This window comes from Heterocephalus glaber, unplaced genomic scaffold (genome assembly GCF_053883595.1).
Source record: "Heterocephalus glaber isolate CG9 unplaced genomic scaffold, H.glaber_assembly_v1.0 deba00001428, whole genome shotgun sequence".
NCBI classification, from domain to species: domain Eukaryota; kingdom Metazoa; phylum Chordata; class Mammalia; order Rodentia; family Bathyergidae; genus Heterocephalus; species Heterocephalus glaber.
Window position 1 is genome coordinate 27444144 of NW_028258293.1, and position 20065 is coordinate 27464208.

The window sequence follows — 20065 nt, forward strand, 5'->3', positions numbered from 1 at the left end:
ACTGGCCAATGAACAAGTGAGTGACAGGAGTCACAAGATCTCACTGCACAGGGAACCCAACAGGGCACCTGGCCCTAGTCCCCAAGGTCGAGTTCTCCTTTGTAGCCTCCCTTCCTCTTCCCCCCAGCCTCTGCTTGCATACCTCCAGGGACAAGGAGCTCACTCGCCCTGGAGTCTGCACTGTCCATCTTAAGATGGCTCTGGCTGCCATTTATGGAAGAAGACTGCAAGGCCCATATCCCCGCTTCCTCAGTGTTAGGAGTCTCCAGATTTCCCCTCCAGAGGGCTGCAGAGACTATGTCAGGCCTCAGAGGCCTGGCCTGCATCACTGTTTTTCACCCATCCTTGCTCCATACAGGATCTGGCAGGAGGTCCCACCCTGCCTGTCAGACACCTGCCCTGCCAACCCAGGCCCACCTTGGCAATGCACTTGACCCACTCACGAGCCAGTTCTGCACTCTCCAGCCCAAACAGGTACAGCCGCTCTCCCTCTGTGTACACCTCAAAGGTGTGCTCAAAGCTGCAAATACACAGGCCAGGACTCACCCACCTCACCCCACCTGCCCACCCACTACCATCCTCCATCCGCTCCCCACAGCCCTTGTCATTCCCCCCGACCCCGCCTGGACACACCCCCCTAAGAGTGGTGGAGGCCAGAGCCTGAGGAGACCTCAGTCAGTGCTTGCACAGCTCGCTGTGTGACCCTACGGCGGCACTCTGGGCCTATTTCCCTGTCTCTCCAGTCAGAGAAGTTGGACCATGGTTGCTCACCCATGAGAGTCTGGAGGAGGCACTGCCAGGCACACAATCTCATTGGCCCGAATCTCTCCATTGGGTGTCACTGTCCGCTCATTCTCGTAGTAGCTCAGGACCCCATCACTGAGGACACACCAGCGCCGGCTGAACTCTAGGGAGAAGTTGGGCAAGGGAGCCCACCTGTAAAACTCCTCTGAATCCTCCCTGAGCCCCCACCCCTACCTGCCGCAGAGCCCCTCCTTTCTAACTGTTTCCCAATTCACTCTCCTCACTGCAGCCCCACCGGCCAGCACAACCCACACCGATTCCTCTCCCTCGGACCTCTGCAGTGTCTCTTCACTGGTCTCCTGGCCTCCTCTGAGAACCAAGAGTGGTCTAGTTATGATCAGTCTCCATCCCCTTCCTCTGCTCAAAACATCCCATAGCTGCCCCTTATCCTCAGGACAGTCTGTGCCCCTCAGCCTGGCATTCAAGGTCCTACTGGGTCTGCTCCTCTACCTCTGCCAAATCCCAGCTTTTACTCAGTTTCCTCTACCCACAGCCTGATGGCCTCAGGAAGCCTTTTATGGCCACCCTCTTTTACCAGAAGCACCCATCACTCTATATCCTGCTTCCTCCTACAATGGCTCTGAGAAGCCCTGAAAGATCCCATACAGGAAATGGAAATGGTAATCTGAAATAGGAAAGGTAGAACGAAGAGAATGTCAAGGCCATCCAGATGTGTAGAGTTCACAGCACTGAGCTTCACAGTACCTCAGAGCTTCCTGGCACCCAGGACAAAGAGGATGACTCAGGCAGTTACACAAATGACATTATCAGACAGAGGGAGGTAGACCAGGGCAGAGCAGTCATGAACAGGACAGCTCGAAAGAAGCCTCTGGGAGCAGGAGGGCTTCATCACGGGGCTTCAAGCCGGAAGTGCTGAGGGATGTAGTGTGCAGTGGCCCGTGTTCCCATAGCAGCCTATCATTTACCGGGGCCTGACATCTACCTTCTGAGTGTGTGGTGTCCCCAAGCCTATGCCTGAGGATGTGCTCCCTCCACAAGCACCAGACCTGCCTCAGTCCCCCTTCATTCTGCAGACATGTGCCAAGTGCCCACTGGGTGCGGGGCACTTCCCAGGCACTAGGGCTACAGGGGAATCGAGGGAGAGAGATGGGATGCATTGTTTTGGATAAGGGGGCTGGGGGCATCTCTGCAGAAGTGACATTCAATAGAGGCCTTACTGAAGTGACTGACCACACAGACATTTGGGGAAAGCATTTGGGGCAGAGGGAACAGGCGGTGCAAAGCGGGAGTGAATCTGGTATGTCTACCAAACATCAAGGAGGCCAGAAAACAGGGCGTACTGAGCCAGGGAGAAGGATGGTGAGTAAGGGATAGGAGAGCCAACTCTGGGATCTGGTGGGATACAGTAAGGACTCTGCGGTGTAGTCAAGTCTGGAACAGAATGGAAAGCAGAGATCAGAAGAAGGGAACTTCAAGTTCATTCCTCAAACTTCCTACCATCCATAGGCTTCAAAGCCAGATCATGAAGCACAAGGCCACGCCCATCAGGGGCTCAGGACAGGCTTCTCTGATCTCAAGCAAACTCTGGCAGCAAGTGGCCTGCTCTGCAGTGCCATGTCTTACCCTTACCACAGTAAGCCCATCTATTAAGCACCTACTGTGTACGAGAGACCACATCCAGGAAGCCTTTCAGGTGGCTCTGCCACAGTCCCCTTGACTTCCTCATGGGTCCCCCAGCCTGGCCAGCCCTGGCTTCCCTGGCACTGAGCAGTGCCAGAGTGCCATGGGCTGGGGCAGGGTGTGGCACCACACTCACCTTCCCGGGCCCGGCGGTCCTGCAGCAGCTTGCTGGCGGAAGCAGTCTTATAGAGGAAGCCACTGTGGCTCACGGTCGGCTGGACAACTGAGTAGTGCTTTTCGAAGGGCTTCATCGAGTCCAGCCGAGGGACATCTTTGGAGTGAGGGGGTGGGAGAGGCTGCATGCTGGCTGCCCAGGAGGGTACCCCACCTTAATTCCTTCTGGGTTGGGCACCAGTCTCTTTTTCAAGTTCCAGCCCTGGCTCCTCAGGTTCCTAATTGGCACCCTCAGCCTCCTACTCCTACCTTGTAGGTTTTTCATAAGCCATTTCTCCACCTCTGCCCTTGCCAAGCCCCATGTCTGTACCTCCCTGACTCCCAGCTCATCCCATGCTCCTTGTTGGAGGTGCAAGGCTAGGCACACTAGAATGAGGGAGGTTTGGGGCCAACTCTGAACAATCCCTAGAGAGGTTTGTCCCAGACAGCATGAAGCCAACAAAGGGGCTTGGCTCCAGCCTTATTCTGTGATCAACAATGGGGGAGGGAAGTTCTGCCCTAAGCCCAAGCCAGCTGGGTGGTCTCCTGTGCCGTCCTAGACACCTGGGCTCTCTCCAGCCCAGCACACTCCACCCACCCGTGGCCCCAAGCCCAGAGCGCTAGCCACTGAGCTCCACCCTCAACTCTGGGATATAGCCCTGGAGGCCAGGCCTAGGCCATGACCCGCACCAGTCACCTCCACCACCTCCTTAACCACCACAAGAGTAGGAGTCAAATGGGATCTAACCCAAGTCTTTGATAGGACTCCACCTAGACAGAGCAGTGGACTGGACTGCTATAGAAGGTCACACGCACAGAGAAAGGCAACATCACCCTACAGAGCAGCACAGACACGCAGCACACACACAAACCCCCAGGCCCTCAACATCCTTGATTAGAGGAAACAGACCCAGAGCAGCACCAAGGTGCACACACCCAGCACACAGACACCACCCCGACAGACAGACCCACGCTGCAAGTCAGGAAGCAACACACAAACACACAGAGTCACAGAGAGAGGGCACAAAGGAAGCACACAAATACACTGACACTCAACCTCAGTCCACATCATACACTGCTGCGCCAGGGTCCCCAGGAGCTGGGATCACAGCTTGAAAGTGGCCTATGAATCAAACCTCCCAGGGTGATGCACAGCCTGAGGGACTCCCTCACCTCTCTCACCCCATCCAAAGGACGGGACTATCAGCAGGAACCTCATCCTCGAGGGGACAGTCCCATTGGCTACTCACCCGTGGTCTGGTTGTTTCGAAGGAATTCCATCTGCAGTGTCTGCCCAGCCTGCTCGGCAAGAGCCAGGGGTGTGGGGGCCTCAGGGTCCCCTGAGAAGCAGTTGACCCCAGCCCCACAGCCTAGGAGAGCCTGGGTCTCAGCCAGGTCTGTGGTTGTGACTGCAGCACACAGGGCCTGGGAGAAGGGAGGGGACAGTCAGCCCAAGCAGAGCAGAGTCCAGAAGGAATAGGCGAGGAGAGGAAAGAGTCACCCAGGTCTGGGTTGACCCACAAAGAGAACAGAGGGGGAAGAAAGAGGAAAAAAAAGGCCAGGGGAGGGAGGATGGGCAAGGACCACCTAGCAGAACCTGGGGCTCCCACTTGCCCAGGCCTCACCCCTGTGGCAGCCCCAGCACAGAGCTGCTGGTCAGCCTGCAGGCCCTGGAGGATCTCAAGCTCTCTCTGCCTGTGGAGGGGCAGAGGGGGCTCTGTAGCTGATTCCTCCCACACTGAAATTCCTCACTGCCTGCCCAGCTCTTCCAACCAATGGGAGCCGCCGGCCTCCTGGCTTGCAGGCCAGACTGGGCTGTGCTGGGGCAGGACGCTTGGGTCTCTGGGAGGTGGAGGCCTGGCTCCTACTGGGCTTCTAGTGCCAGACTGAGCTGCCAGGATGGGCTGTTTGGGTGAGGGATGAGGGCCAACCAGAGGTCACAAATAGCATCCCCCTGCCTCACAGCAAGCTGTCTCCCACTCAAGACAAGCCAGATTAGGGCCCAAGATTTGGCTCCAGCCTGTCAGGGCCTGGGGCCCATATGGGGCCTCCTCTTGAATGGGCTGTGGATAGGGGTGGGTCGGAGCACGCCAGCTGTTTTTCATGAGCCTGACAGGAAATAGCATCCCCATCAAGTTCACTCCTTTTGGCAGGATTCAAAAGAAACAGGATGGGGTACGGGAGACAGAGGAATCAGAAGGGAGGCAGACAGATGCTGGGGATGTGGCACTGGCCCAAGGTCGAGCCTGGCTCCTCCTTGCATTGCCCTAACTTTCCTCAGACAGGCCTTGCAGGCCTCAGTTTCCCCATATGCCAACTCTGAGCTGGTAGAGGAGACGGGCTGAGATGGGGCAGCAGGAAGAAAGGGGGTGGTCTCAAGAGGGTCCAGACAATGTAGGGACAGTGGGATGATGGCCTCATGGGTTCCAGAGTTGCAGGACCTGACCTTGTCCAGCTCTTCCTGGCTGCCGAAGAGTGGGTGGTAGCGGCGGTACTTGCCCTCCCTGTACTTGGCTTCCAGGTGGTGCCGCCGGGCTTCAGGGCTGCTGCTGGGCTGCAGGGCCTCGCTGGGGGGCACGTTGGCTGCCCAGAAGTGGTTCCCAGCACCATTGCCCAGCTGTAAGAAGAGCTGTGGGTGTGGGCAAGAGTCAAGAGGGGGCAGCTGACAGCCAGAAGTTCTGCAGCTGTCAAGCAAGGGGCCTGGAGAGCCAAGCAATCCACTCATTTCCCAACAGGGAAGGTGAGGAGCAGCTGGGCCTGCTGGGGGCCATGACTGCTCTCCTCCCTGGCCCTGGACTCTGGGCCTAGCTCTTCAGCTGAAACAGGACAAGAGGCAGACAGTCAGACAGGTAGACTCCTCCAGCCTGGCGCCAGGTCCCTGCATTGCCTAACTGCCTGAGATTACCCCGTTATTGCCATTGCCCCACCCAGCCCCACATCTGGAACTCTGCATTCCTGAGGCTGTCACAGCTGGAGGATGTGTCAATGAGGAAGGCAGGGAGTTTGGAAACATTTCTGTCTCTGACACTCCCCTCTCAGCAACAGAGGTGGAGGCAGATTTTAGGAGAGTGCAGGAGTTCAGCACAGGGTAAACTAGTTTATTCTTCCCCCCACTCCCCCTTCTTTGCCAAGTTCTTTGTGGGATGCTAGGGTCACAGCAGAGAACAAAGCAGAAACAGTCCCTGCCGCTACTGAATCATTCTGTGGCTTTAGCAAGTTATTTTCTCTCCCTGGGACTCAAAGTCCTCATCTGTACATTAAGTACTCTAATCCTAAATTGCAGGATTATTTTGAAAGTCAATCAACATATGCAAAATCTTTATCACTCATGTGCCAAATGCACAGTGCAGACACAAGTGAATGTGACACCCAGCTTGGCTAGGGCTGTCAGGAGTGCCCTGTGTGGTAGGTCCCCAAGTCCAGCCTCCTGCTAAAAGTTCTCACTGCAAGTCCCATGTGTATGGTACCAAGGAACTTCAAGTCCCCAAGTATGAATGTGCACCTACATGTGTACCGCAAAGTGCACACAATCGTGCTTGTGAACTCAGACAAAATGAAGGGTGAAAGGCTCTGAGGGGAAGAAGGCCTGGGTCAGTCAGGAAGTGGGAAAGAAAGGGACAGGATTGGACAGTCAATATGGATTTATGGGGTAATCTCAGGCATATTATAACCCTGTGCAAGAACCATCTTTACAATGGGCTGACAGGTCAAAGAGATCAGGAGTCAGCAAAGTCTCTAAAGGCCAAATAGTAAATAGTATAAGTTTTACAGAAAACATCCAGTCTGTCACCTCTTCTTTTTTCAACCCTTTAAAACTATAAAAAAAATTCCTAGCTCACTAGTCAGTTTGATCATTTTGCCAAAATCCAGCTTTTCCAACCCCCCCACCATTAGATTATCACAAACGTCTCCCTAACTCCAAAGGAGATGGGGGAGGGGGGATGAGAGACCCAGGCAGCAGCTGAGAGGGACAAACCCCAAACGATAGTGGCAAACAGGGGTATTCCCACCTCGATGAGGGTTTCTGTCCACACCTTCCTGTCCATCTTCAGGCTCCGAACCTTGGAGATGCCAGCGCCCAGGCCACGGTGCTCCCCTGTAGGCAGAGGGGCAGACTCGGGTCATCTGGGCCCCCTTCACATGAGCACTCAAACCCCGCCCCAGTGCCCAGCCCCACAAGTACCAGCCCCACCTCTGGCACAACTCTGGAATATGGACACACACCCCTGCTCCCCATACCAGAGCTCTTGAGCCCTGCAACCCTCACCTGGGCTTCTGTACCAGCCCCCACGCCACACTGGCTCTCTGTGGCCATCCAAGGCCATTTCAGACTAAAATTAGATCTCAATTCCTTAACTGCTTTCCCTTCAGCCCCAACTTCGTGCTTGGACTCTCTTCCCCATCTCCCCATGGCTGCTCCTTCCTATCACTCAGATCTCAGTTGACATGTCACCTCCTCCTCAGAGAGGGCTTGCAGACAAACAGCTCATTCTCCAACAGCACATTCTCTTTCTAACACTTGGTACCCCCCAGGCTTCTATTGGTTCGCATGCAATGTGCATCCCTCACTAGAACATCAGCTGCACACCCGTGGAAACGCTGCCTGCCTGTTTGGGCTCTATCCTCAGCACCTGGAACAAAGCCTGGCACACAGTGGGCACCTAATAAATAATAACCTAATAAATCTCAGTAGAATAACAGGCAAAGGGAGGAGCTGGGGCTGGAGGGACCAGCTACAGGCTATAGGCCCCAGGAGGGACCCCTGGAGTGAGAAGGAAGTGCCTGCACGAGGGCTCTGGCTTGGCCCACCTCCCTGTGCATCCTCTCTCAGGGCACCTCATCCCCTCCTGTCAGGCCCTCGGTTCATTACTTTTGTGTAACCAGACCTCATGGCCTTAGGCCCCTGGACATTTGCTCTAGAAATCCTGCAGGCCTTGAGATTCTTCCTGAGCTCATCAACTTCCTCACTTCAGAGGATTCCCACCTGCAGCCACCCAAAGACACCACTAAGGAATGGCCAGTGAAGGTCCAATCCCCAGCACATACCACAGTGTCCTGCATATAGAGAAACAGACGAGCGTACCTTGGGCTACCCATTCTTTCACTGTCATTCTCCTCACTTGATCCCTCATTAAGACTTTCACACCATAAAACCTACAAAACCCTCATGTCCACATGGCCTCCCAGGCCAGGCTTTTTCCTACCCTCCCTCCTGGATCCTGCAGCAGCCCCCTCACTGGTCTCCAAACTCAACTTCCACCCACCAGCCAGAGTCAGACCCACAAATCTGACCACATCCCTGGGTCTCCTGTCTCATCTCCCACTGGACAAGAGCCCTGCCCAGCCTGGCCTGCCTCGACTCTCCTGATGCAACAGGAGAGAGCCTTAACTCCAGGCTCACTTACTGCCACATGACCCTAAAAAACCCATTTTCTTTCTTCATGCCCATGTCCCCACCCACAGCATGAGACGGAACCACTGCTTTACAGTGAAGGGTGATGGCACAGGAACAGCACGGCACCCACAAGCAACCTCAGGAACGGCGGCCACACAGACCAGCTGCCCTTCTGACGCCTGCTCTGCCAGGTGTCCCCGGCACATGCGAACCTGCACAGCGCTTGCAGATGACGATGCAGAGATTGATGGAGGCCCAGTCAGGTTGGGCAGTCCCGCAGTCAGCACAGAACCTGTTGGGGGCTGCAGCCCAGATTTGTTCAGCCACCTCCAAGGTGGACAGGGCCTCGGCAATGGCTCCCTGCATGGCCTCCAGCCACTGCTCCTTCTCTAGCTCTGTGTCTGCCGAGAAGCTGGGGACAAAGGAGCAGGGGGACAGATGGGAAAGGGTGGGGCAGCACGAGGGACACAACATGAAGCAGGTGGACGAGGCACCAGGAGCTCCCAATCAGAAGAGGGAGGCATCCTGGATCTGGTGAGGAGGCTAGGTGTGGACAAGGCAAGGACACTGTGAACTGAGAACCCCAGGGAGACCCTGCCTGGCCCAGGGCTTTAGGAAGAAGGATGCCTGCTGGTAGAAGAGCTAAGCCAGGTGAAGGGGTGCAAGGGAGAGACCAGCATGTGCAAAGAGGCATGCCAGGACCTGTGGGGAGGAGGGCAGATTGGCAGAGAAGAGGCTGAGATGGACAGGGACTAGCTTGGGCCAAGCAGGGGTCAAAGTGCACCCTGAGGACAACGGAGCACCTGTAGAGGGTTCAAGTGGGAAGGGAGAGAGGGCACAAAGATGTCTTTAAAAGACCCCTCTGCCACTGTCATCCTCAACCTCCTTCCTACCCCAGCCCCATGATCCCACCCCACAAAGAACTCCATCAATACACAGACACTTGGAGCCCTACCACAGCACTCCCTGCTCTTTGGGGTGGGGAGCCCTGGCTGGACAATAGACAGAACACACACACACACACCCTTTGCTCTTTCTCTGTGGACACTACCACCTCAAGCCTCAAATGTGAGTCTACACCACCCAAAACCCACTCCCACTACCACAGACAATACTGGGGATAATGGACATTAGAACCACTTTAGGAAAGGGGCTGAGGGCCACCTTATCCATGGCAGCCTGGCATGTGGAGCTTGCAAAGCCACCAAAGCCAGACGAGTACTGGCAGCCAATGGCAATGGGCTTGTGTGTCGGGCTGGTAGTGCCCGTCGTGTGGAAAACCAGGTCAACCTCACTAAGGCTGGTGGCAGTAAGCAACCAGGGAAGAAGTGAGCAGGGCTCTGTGGACCTGACAGAGGGAAATTCCACAGGTAGACTCTGTGGTTGTGTGGTAGGTAAGGATTACGGCAATAAATCTCTGGCCAAGATGCCATCAGAGTACTTCAAATGCAACAAGCAAATAAAAACGTGGCTATCCACAAAAAAGCCTACTGCTCTGCACTCAGGTGGAACACAGAGGCTCAGACATGTAGCCAAAGGGTAAGGTGGTAGGCACCTGGGCTGGGGCCCTACAGCACTGGGCCAGGACAGCTGGGGCAGAGGGATGAGAACAGACAGAGGTGGGAGCAGTGGAGTGGTGATGGGTTTGCACAGGGCTGAGAAGGGGCTCTAGGCAGAGCAGGGGAAGCTGCAGGGAAAGGCATATCTGGAGATGTCAGGCAACAGGCCTTGCACTCAGAAATCTCGCCAGGCAGCCTGCTGAGCTCAGGTCAGAGATGGTGGTGGTGATGAGGCCAGTGCTATGGAGCCACACGGTGTTGGAGAGTCCTCAGTTCCCCTGGACAAGAGCCCAGTGGTCTCCCAGGTCACACAGCTAGTCAGAGATGGGCCCAGGGTTGGAAGCCAGGCACAGCAAAGAGCCTGACAGGTGATGGGGAACAGTGTGGGGGTTGGTGAGGCTGCCCAGAGAGAGGGCAGAGGACAGAGACAGACACTGAGGGACACTGAGGCCAGAGAGAAGCACTCAGGACAGACCCCAGACACATGGAGTGAGAAGCTGCCTTGGAGATAAGGAAGCATTCATGCCAGCCAAGAGCACTATCCAGGGAGCAGGGCAGGTGGGAGGGAGGGCAGCAGGCAGCAGGAGCAAAGCCAGGAGTGGCAGTCCGGAGTAGGGTGGCAGGCGCATGGGCCAGGGATGGCTAGAGGGAGGCGGAATGGAGTGAGATTCTTAGAAGGGAAAGACCAAAGTGGACTAGGGAGTGAAGACCAAGGACCTGTCCGGGTGGGGCATGGGTGGGAAGGGAGGGACACCATCCACGTTATGCAAGAAGAGAACACCTAGAGGGAAGGAGGATACAAGCAAGCAAGGCCGAGGGAGCAAGGGCTCACCTGAAGATGCGGTAGGGTGTGGTGAGGTCAAAGCTGCGCCGATCGGCTTCCTTCACATTGCCCACACTCATATCGATGAAGGTGATGCCAATGCCCAGGTGGTACTCCTGACAGGTGGGCAGGAAGGGATGAGGGCAAGATTTGGGGGCAAGGTGTAAGGTCCAGGAACAGGGAGAGGAGGGAAAGGTGGTAGCTTAGGGACTAGAAAGTGCCTAGGAAGGAGATAAGGGGAGCACTCAGGAGTCTGAGCATGAGAAATGGGGCTGGGCTCAGATGCCAGGCAGGTATGGGACAGAGAGACGTTCAGTGACCTAGCCAAACCTTTCTCACCTCCACGTTCTTATAGAGCTGTACTTTGTCCCCAACCACAGCCACATAGAGCTTATTCTTGAAGCCACGAAGCTCCAGGTTGCCAGTGCGGTCAGGCTGCTCTAAGCCTCGAACTCCCACCAGGTAAGCACCAGACTGCTGGGCTCGCGTGCGCTGCTCAGCCACGGCCCGCTGCAAGGACTGCATCCACTCCTTCCGCTCCGCTGGGGGAGGTGAGCTGAGTGAGCCTGGGCCCAGGAGGGAGCTCCTGGGTCAGCTGGCCCTGGGCTCCTCAGGAAATGCCTCTGTCTACCCATCACTCCACCTGGCTCCTCTGACTTGGAGGAGCTCAGGGCCCAGTCCCCGCTTGTGCCACTCACACTGGGCAAGTCACTTCACCTGCCCCAGCTTGCTTCCCCTGATCACAGGGAAGAATGGCCCTGGGGACTCAGGAGTGTCCCCACCTCAAAAGAGGATGACGCCTCCCTGGATTGAGGTGGGGAGCAGAAAACCTTGCTTCTCTTCCTCCCTTTATCTGGCCAAACCTGCAGTCTCCTCTCTCCCTCCACCCACGCATGCCACCCCACGAACTCCCCACCATCACTCTCTGCCCGGAAGGCAAAGGTCCGGTTGTTTGTGATCACTTCGAACTTCTGGTCTCCAATGGCAGTCACACGAGAGATGCAGGCCACAGAGATAAAGCGCTTAGAGTAGGCGTCCTGAGGAAAAGGAAAAGAGCTGCACTTCAGGGCCGGAGTGGAGCCCCCAGAGTCCCTCTCCAGCTCCCCCAACATCAGCTGAAATGAAGCTTTCGGGCCTGTCTCGTGACAGGGTCAGAAATCGCCCTGTGTGACCTTGACCCCTGCCCACGGCTACTTATGGACCAGGAGGACATAGGTCAAGGAGTCAGAGTGTGGCTCTGGTTAGGACATCAGTCACCTCTATCCAGTGTCAGGGTTCAGCCTGGGCCTGGGCTAGAGCACGGGTCAAGTCCAGGACTGATGTAGGCCTCACCTTGTTACTGTCAAAGTATCTCAGATGATCAACATCCAGTCTCACCCATCGTTTCTGATAGATGTAAGACCTGAAGAGGCAGAGGCAGAGAAACAACAACGCCAAGGGCCGTGGAGCAGGGGAGAGGTTCCGGGATCACCCCAGCCCTATCACCCCGAAAGCCGTGCACAAAATTAGGATCGGCTGGGTTCAGAGGAGAAGAGATCTCAAAGATCCACTGGGGGAAATGGACTTTACCCACAAGAGCGACTAAAGTTAAGACTCAAAGTAGGACCTCCCAGTCCTAAGGGCAATAAAACCGATCTGGTGGGGATAACTGGTGGGGATAGCGTGTCCAGAGGGAGACTTGCTCAAATAATTGTGGAGCCCTCTGGTTTTTGGATCCATATCCTAGAGCACTGTATCCTAGAGAACTGTCGGCCCCCATGCAGACCCAAGAGGTCTCACTCACCCCTGCGGTGGGTTCTTGTACAGCCAGCCAGCCTTGATGACGGGTGTGATGGGGGTGGAGCCCCCAGGAAGCTCATCCATGGGGTGTAGCAGGAGCTCAGGGACCAGGCTGGGCCGGGGAGAGCTCAGGCCGCTGGTGTGCCATCCACCACTAGGGAAGAGGAGGGACGGAGGGCAACAGGGCTAGGGGCTCCCCCAGGGTAGGGCTGTGGAGACAGGAGGGCCAGGGATGGGCTGGGCTTTGGGAAGAAGGTGGCTGGGCGGGGGAACCACCAAGGAGCAGGCACTCACTTGGGGACACCCTCGTAGGCATGGTCATCCTCGTCCTCGTCGTCCCCGGACAGTTCCTCCCCCTCGCTCAGCAGACTGGCCACACGCACGGCCCGAGGGACTCGGCTCGGTGGGGGGTCCTCCTGTACACCCAGGTCCACTGAGTGTCATGCTTCCCTTCAAACTCCGATCACACCCCCCGGGGTGCCACTCCAAGCTCTGTCCACCCACCCCTGACCCACACGGCTCAGCACTTTTACTTCTGTTTCCTCACACTCCTCACTCTGCCCCACCCCTAGCTGAGACCATACGGAGCCCAGGGTCACAGGGGCAGGAGAGTCAGGGGCAGACGAAGACCTAGGACAGGAATAAAGATAGAAAAACAAAGGGGCAGAGAAAGACTCTGGGCTACACAGACAAGTCAAACATTGAGAGAGGGAGTGACACGGGAACACAGAAAGTGAAAGAGAGACAAGGACGGCCACTCGTGACAGATACACAGAGGTTGGGGGAAACACACACCCAGCCAGATGCAGCCAAAGCCTGGGGCAGAAGCCACAGACCAGAGCCCCGAATCCCTGACCCAAGGCTCAGGGCTACACTTGATCCAATCCCTGTAGAGCCCGACAGTGTAGTGGGGGAAGCAGCTGTTCACTCTGTCTGTGGTCCCTGGGTCTGCCAGGCAGCTGGGCAGCCCTCCTTCCACACCTTGAACAGACAGCCCAGCCCTAGCCACTGCCCTGTCCTACCTTCTTGGTCATCACACCGGCTGGGGCCCTCGGGCCCTCCTCTGGGGCCTCATCGTAGTCAGAGTCATCTGGTGAGAGAAGGGTGGGAGACACTCAGAAGCAGGGACCTGGGCTGGCTCTCTGGGACACCAGGGACACCACGGCTTGGCTCCACAAAGCCCACCCCCAGACCAAGGAAGATTCCCACCCCCACTGCGGCCTGCCTTTCAAAAGAAAAAGGCACAGGGACAGGAAGTGCTATTTATACCATCAGAGAGGCAGGGCTACCACAGGGAGGCCTGACGAGGCAGCAAACTTGGGGATCAGGGGTGGGGACTATCCAAAAAAGGCAGTAAGAATCAAGAAAAGTAGACAACCCCAGGATCAGCAAACCACAACTCCAAGGAAAGCACTGCCTGACTGGAACCCACCGTTCACTCAGGAGCGGCCATGGCCCCGCACTGGCAGTGAGCGTCAGGTACGGGGGCGCTGTCTCACTTGAGTGACAAAGAGAAGGATGCTAACAGAGGCCTCAAGACCTACCTAGGGCCACACAGAGGACTGGTGGAAGGCAGCAGAAAGGGCACTGTGACCCCTGCAAGCTCTCCAGGGGCCCATCTCTGACGACCCACCTAGAGTCCATCCCATCCCATCCTGGCCTGCAGCACTCACCAAACTCCGGGGGCAGGTGGAGGGGCTTTGGAGGGATCTCTGGGGGGCAGGGCAGTCCCCGGGGGAGGACAGATGGTGGCTCCTTGGGCTCTAGCTGGGGAGGGGATGACAGTGGTGGCAGCAGTAACTCCTCCTCCTTGGAGGGAAGGCTGGGAAGAGAACAGTTGGGCATCACTAAACAACAGAGCCAGGACTTAAGCCTACAGAGCCCCTGGCTCACCATTTCCCACACCACACCATAGCTGGAGTCCTCACACAGCCTCCTGCCTCACCCTTCTGACTAAAGCCCTTCCTGGTGCCCCAAACCCTAGAGGAAACCAGGACACTCTGAGACCCAAATGTGATGCTTTTCCCCCACTGCTCCAGCTTTCAGCCACATGTACCCACAGAGCCTCAGTCTGGAGGAGAAATGAAGACCAGAATTCCGAGTCAGGGAAGGATTCCTGGGGGAGGTGATGCCTTTGTTGGCAAAGGGATTGGGCAGGATTAAAACAGGCATTAAGGCAGAAGGCACAGACCAGTTTCAGAAACAACTCCTGAGGCCCTCAGGCAAGGCCACCACCTCTCTTGAACAGATTTGGATATTCACTACCTCCTGAGTGCCCTGGAGCTGCCCAAATTCACCTCATCCCACCACACTGGCTCCTCTATCATGCCCTCAGGACCCCTCTCTGCCTCTAGAGAGCCAGGTTGAAGGTATCTGGGCTGCCACACTTTGGTGCTCCTGTGGTTCCCAACAGAGCTTTGTGTCAGCTGAGCGTCTCCTGAGGGCTGTGGCATCAGACATGGGGCTGAACCTTGCCTTAGCCTCTTAGCCGTGTCCTAGGACACATGCACCTCGCCTCTCTGAGCCTTGGTTTCCTCTTCAGTAAAATGGAGACTACTACACTTTGGGAGGCTGAGGCAGAAGGATCTTAAGCTCAAGCCAAGCCTAGGGAACTCAGCAACTTAGTGAGATCCTGTCTCAAAATAAAAACTAAAAACAGGGCTGCAGATGTAGCTCAGTCCAAAGGCCTTGGGTTCAATCCCCAGTCCTGGCGGGGAAAGGTGGGGGAACTATTTCCACAGGTGGGGTGGTGGAGGATTAACCCAGGCAGGATGAGTCTCAGGACAGCACACAATGCTTTGGGATCACCAGCTGGAACAAGCTCTGAGCCTTGGAGGTCTGGCCCCACGGCTATCTCTGCCAGCATCCTGCAGAGGCCAGGAGCAGCATCAGAGTGGGCAGCTTTCCCCTGTTATCTTTGGCCTAGTGTGCTCCCCAGTGTTCCTGGCAATGACTGAGGTGTATGACGACCTCGACAGCAAGGAGGGCCAGGAGGACATGGCAGGCTGGCCTGGGGCCACTGCTCACAATGTTGCCTCTGCCAATGACCTTCTTCTTGTTCTGTCAGGGGAGCATCTTCCCCTCATTCTTGACCTCTAGACCACATCCTCTTGCTCTCAAAGTCTGCCCCAGACCCTGTCCTTTTTACCTTGCAATATGAGTTTCATATAAATTATTCCAAATGATGCTTTTCAAAGTATCTTCCTCATGCCAAGTACTGTGCTAGCATCTAAGCTAGGATCTGAACCCAGCTCCAACACCCAAGCGCTTCTTGGGACTTGTGCTACTTCCAGATCACTAGCACTGCAGCCAAAGGGAACCCAGCCCTCTTCCCTGCAGGGTGGAGTCTGACCTGCTGCTGGCTTTCAGCTCTTCCCTGGACACATGCTCGGGTAGCCTGGCAGCCATGCTTCTAGGCAGTACTGCCTTGGCAACAGTGGCCTGCATGGGGAACTGCATCAGGGCCAGGAGAAACCATCAGCAGACTCTAAATCTGGTGGACAAGCCAGAGCTTGGGCTGCAAGTGTGCTGACTTATAACCAGGCACATCCCAGACAGGGACCTGAAGCCACACTTGTAGGGTTGCTAGAAGACATTGGCCCAGCTGGGGCAAGAGGTTTTTCAGCCTGGATGAATCCCTGTGACTCACCTGTCCACTCTGATCCTCAGTCCCTTGCCCCTGAGCTGTCACCTGGAGGGCCATGGAGCCTGGCTTCTGAACAGCTGTGTGATTTGTCACAGATCGCTACACAGAGGAAGACATTCTGCTGCCCCTACCCGCCTGCCCTCAGGAATGTGATGTCAGGGGTCCCATGGTGATCCTGACAGCTTGTTTAGCTAGACCTAAGAAGACCTCTTAGTGGGCACTGCACCAGACTGTCTCCCCTACTTGACCCTGCGTGCCTTTCGGGCAGGGGTAGCACCTTACTTGATATCTCAGGCCAGGGTAAGGCCTGGCTGTGTCGACAGCAAGAGTGTGTTGGACAAGTGAGCGGATGGACAGGCAGACTGGTCTGTGAGAAGTGAATAACTGGCCATTAGGGTTGGAGGGAAGCAAATGAAAGGGTGAATGATGACTGAATGGCTGAGTGAGTGCCCACCAGCCCGAGAGTGTGACCAGAGGGGTTGGCCCAGCTGAGGTGATGTCCTTGGAGACTTTCTGACAGGCAAACCCATCCATCACACTGCAGCCTTTCAGGGCACAAGAGGCAGCGGCTGTGGAGGTCTGGTCCATGATCAGCTGGAAGTGGAACTCCAAGCTGTGGGGCCAGAGCCAGGCACACTGTGGTCCATAACAGGCTCCCTCCAGCCAATGCCATGCAGGGCTCAGTGGGCCTGGCCCCCAACACGCCCAAGGCTGAGGGGAAGACGGTGACAACAGAGGCAGACTGCCCACCTGCTCTTCATTCCTGGGGTCCAGACAGCATCGGCTCAACTTCCTCGGACACCCAGGCCACCTGCCATGAGGCCTGCCACCCCACAGGTGGGTTCCCACCTCCTTCCCTCTTCAATCCCTAGCAGGGGCTTATATAAATAAGACATTCTTGGATTCATTCATTCTTATTAACTGTGTGTCTCTATATATGTGTGCCCCTAGATGGTCTCTAAATGCTTTACATGGATTTATTCACTTATATATTGCAAGGGCTCTATAACTCTATAAGGCAAGGCTATTGTCCCACTCTACAGACCAGAAAACTGAGGCCCAGATATGCTAAGTAATCTATCCTTGGTCCCATTCCTGGGATTTGAACCTAGGCAGGATCTGAGGGCCTCTGCCTTGCTCTGCCACCCAGGCTCAGGGTCTACACCTTGTTCCAAGGGGGAACAAGATCACCACTCTGACAGTCGCCACTGTGACTATGGCAAGAAGGGAGAGGGGAGCACAGACAAAGGGCTCCTCTCCCAGCAGACTTCCCCAGGGAGGAGAAGAAGGGGGGGCTCTTGTAAACCTCCAGGCCCTACTCTGGCTGCCTCCTCCGGGAAGCCTCCTGACTACCCCTGCCTGCCTGCCCATGGCAGGGAAATCGGGACCCTGCTGAGTCAGGGCTGGGCCCAGGAAAGGAGAAGTGGTGTCAGGAAGGCACAGCATGTGGGAAAACCCCAGGGGAAGGGGCAGTGTCCCCCTGCTGAGAACAGAGCCTGTGAGGTGCCCCTCCTGCAGCCCTCAGGGCCCACCTCCTAGGAGCAGTGCCAGCTCTAGTCTGGTGCAAATGAGGCCAGCTGGATGCTGCCCCCTGGCCCATGCTCATCCCTGAGCAAGAGTGCAAAGGTCCCACTTCAAGCCTTTGTTCACACTGTTTCCTCCTCCTCTTGCCCTCTCCTGCCCATCTCCACCCCTGGAAGCCCACCGCCCTCACAGTGCGGCTCAGTGGGCCTCCGTTACACAGTCCCCGGGATGCCCAGCAGAGCTGCTCGCCCCGCATCCCCATCTCCTGGCTCCCCTGTTCCTTCAGCCCTTCCCCCTCTGCACTTGATCTCAGCCAAAAGACCAGGAAGCAATGAGCCCTTTCTCCTCTGGCCAAGAGACACATGAGCCCGTCTGCTTTCCCTATGATGCCCATGGCAGGACTGGGTACACTGGGCCCAAGCCCACAGCCTGAGAAGCCTGACTTAGTAGATTAGGAAAAATACCTAGCAGACTTTATACGTGGGGGATGGGGACACATGAGGGTCCCAAGTCAAAATGGGTAAGAGGGCCAGGCATGGTGGTGCACACCTGTAATCCCAGCACACAGGAGGCTGAGACAGGAGGATCACTGCTAATTCAAGGCCAGCCTGACCTACACAGCGAGACCCTCTCAAAAGCAAAATAAAAGAAAGACAGGCGTGGTGGTTCATGCCTGTAGTCCCAGCACTCAGGAGGCTGAGACAGGATTGCTGCTAGTTTGAGGCCAGGCTGGGCTACACAGTGAGCTCAAGGTCAGCCTGAACTACATAGCGAGAGACTGTCTCAAAAACAGAACAAAACTACTAAAATAAAACAAAACAAAACACACAATAAAGGAATGGGTATCATTAAGCATATAACCAGAAACATTTCTGAGTTAAAAGAGGCACTGTTAATAACCATGTTAAGGCAACAAGCACAAACACGATCTGTCCAGAGCCCCCACCCCCAAAAAAGTTGTCACTCCAGCTAAGAGACAGGGCTTCAGAGCCAGGCAGACCCAGGTGTGAGTTCCAGCTCACCCATCATCCGTTTGTGACCTTGAGTTGTTCAATTCTCCTCTGAGCCTCAGTTTCCCCTCTGACCTGCCTCTAGGCTTACTGATAATTCAGTAAAGGAGAGGCACTTCCACACATCACCAGCCCAGCTCTCGCACCCTACTTTGGCTGAAGAGAGCTCAGCCGCAGACTGGTCAGAAAGCTGCTTCCTGGCCTCACCTCCAGCAGAGGAACAGGGTCTCACCTTGAGGGCAGGTAGGGCTGTAGGGCGGGCCAGCCAGCATATCTGAGGCTGGCCCTGGGCTGACCCCGCTCACATTCCACTCCTTGACTCAGCTGCTTTCTATACGCACTGTTCCTTCCACCCAGAACACCGTTCCATGTGGCCACACACCCACTTCCTCTACTGTGGGCCTCCCCTCATGCTTCAGGATGGTTTGGGGCCTCCTTGGGGCTCCCCCAGCCTCCAAGCTTCCTGATCACTCAGCATAATTGTGTCTGCAAGTGTCTGGCTCACTGATATAACCTCAGAGGACCGGGGACCCCATCCTGAAGTCAGGACCTTCCCCCGAAGAAGTCACATGGGCCTTGCGACCCAGGCCAATCCCAGCTCCAGGACTCGAACCAGCAAGGCTCAGAGGTGAGGCCAGGCCCAGTGACCTGGGAACATCGATCTCCTTCCCCATCTCCCCTTTCCACAGGGGCAAACTTTCCCAGCTGCCCACTTCCTCATTCATACCCTGGCCTCCTCCTTAGCAGCCCGGCCCTAGTCCTATCCCTCCTGCTTCCTCCACACTGCTTCTTCCCTTTCTCCTCCACCATGAACCAACACCCTCCTGGTTCCGTCATGCTCACTTCTCCCACAGCCACAGCATGGGAAGCCTTTCCTGGGGTCTCACTTGCTAGAATGGATGTCTGCAGCCCGCCTCTTACATGGCCAGTCCTCTTCAGACCTTCAAATCACCCAGCACAGGGGGGCTTTAGCCAGTGTGTCCTGAATGTAAATGACCACCACTCCGCTGGCATCATGATCAGGAGAAGCCACTCTGGACATTGCATCCTAACTACACTAACCTACACCACTAACTTACACCTCACAGCCAGGACACTAGCAGTTTTGGCAGGACAAGAACTACTTGATAAGCACCCATTGTGCTGTTTTGGGCGTTAAATGAGTTAAATGACTGGACACCATCAACTCCCTTGCGCTCAGGACACTCCACCTTCCCCTCCAGGAAATCCACCCAGTGCTCTCTCCTCTAAACTTGCACACCCTATTGGGCCCTCCAGGGCTCCTCCAGCCAGCCCCACGCTGAGCTTCCCTGCAGGCTGAAGTGGGCAGGAGGCTGCTCTGGCCCTGGGCTGGCTCCAGAAGGAAGCTCACAGATTGCACTGAGCTCCTCCTCTATCCTGGGTGCTTAGCACAGGTTAGAGGCCACTTTAAGTCCCCAGTAATCAAAGATCACTGAATTCCTTAGGGATCCATGGAAACTGGGGGGAGGGGAGGCCAGGCCCTACACTGCCAGCCCTGGACAGGAAGGGAAAGAACCACTCTGACCAAGTGCCAGCCCTGCCTGTGCACATCTCCCTGTCACCTTGGACTGAGTCTGAGGCTGTTCACAGCAACCTCAAACTTGACAGTGAGATAAGCCAACTCAAGCCCTGGCCGAGGGACTGGCTAGAGGTTAGTGAGCAACCAGAAGTAGACACTAGAACTGAGGAGCCAGCACCAGGGCCCTGAAA

At 56.0% G+C, this 20065-nt stretch overlaps 1 protein-coding gene across 12 annotated transcripts in view; it reads right to left on the reverse strand.

Annotated features, from left to right (window-relative positions):
• Positions 1-20065, reverse strand: part of Arap1 (ArfGAP with RhoGAP domain, ankyrin repeat and PH domain 1) — a 59017-nt gene that overhangs the window by 11728 nt on the left and 27224 nt on the right. For 5 of the 12 annotated variants that reach the window (XM_021243225.2, XM_021243224.2, XM_004863290.4 and 2 more), the window contains 15 exons: positions 13828-13976; positions 13177-13244; positions 12449-12570; positions 12159-12308; positions 11708-11777; positions 11292-11412; positions 10715-10917; positions 10385-10491; positions 8206-8405; positions 6609-6694; positions 5045-5227; positions 3849-4023; positions 2582-2752; positions 772-907; positions 418-520 (listed from right to left, as the gene is read on the reverse strand). In XM_021243225.2, coding sequence (XP_021098884.1) covers positions 418-520; positions 772-907; positions 2582-2752; positions 3849-4023; positions 5045-5227; positions 6609-6694; positions 8206-8405; positions 10385-10491; positions 10715-10917; positions 11292-11412; positions 11708-11777; positions 12159-12308; positions 12449-12570; positions 13177-13244; positions 13828-13976 — 2044 coding nt within the window. Of the gene's footprint in view, positions 1-417; positions 521-771; positions 908-2581; positions 2753-3848; positions 4024-4223; positions 4345-5044; positions 5228-6608; positions 6695-8205; positions 8406-10384; positions 10492-10714; positions 10918-11291; positions 11413-11707; positions 11778-12158; positions 12309-12448; positions 12571-13176; positions 13245-13827; positions 13977-18566; positions 18688-20065 lie in introns of those variants that run through there. The other 7 variants (XM_087211889.1, XM_087211890.1, XM_087211888.1 and 4 more) reach the window with 4 other exon arrangements.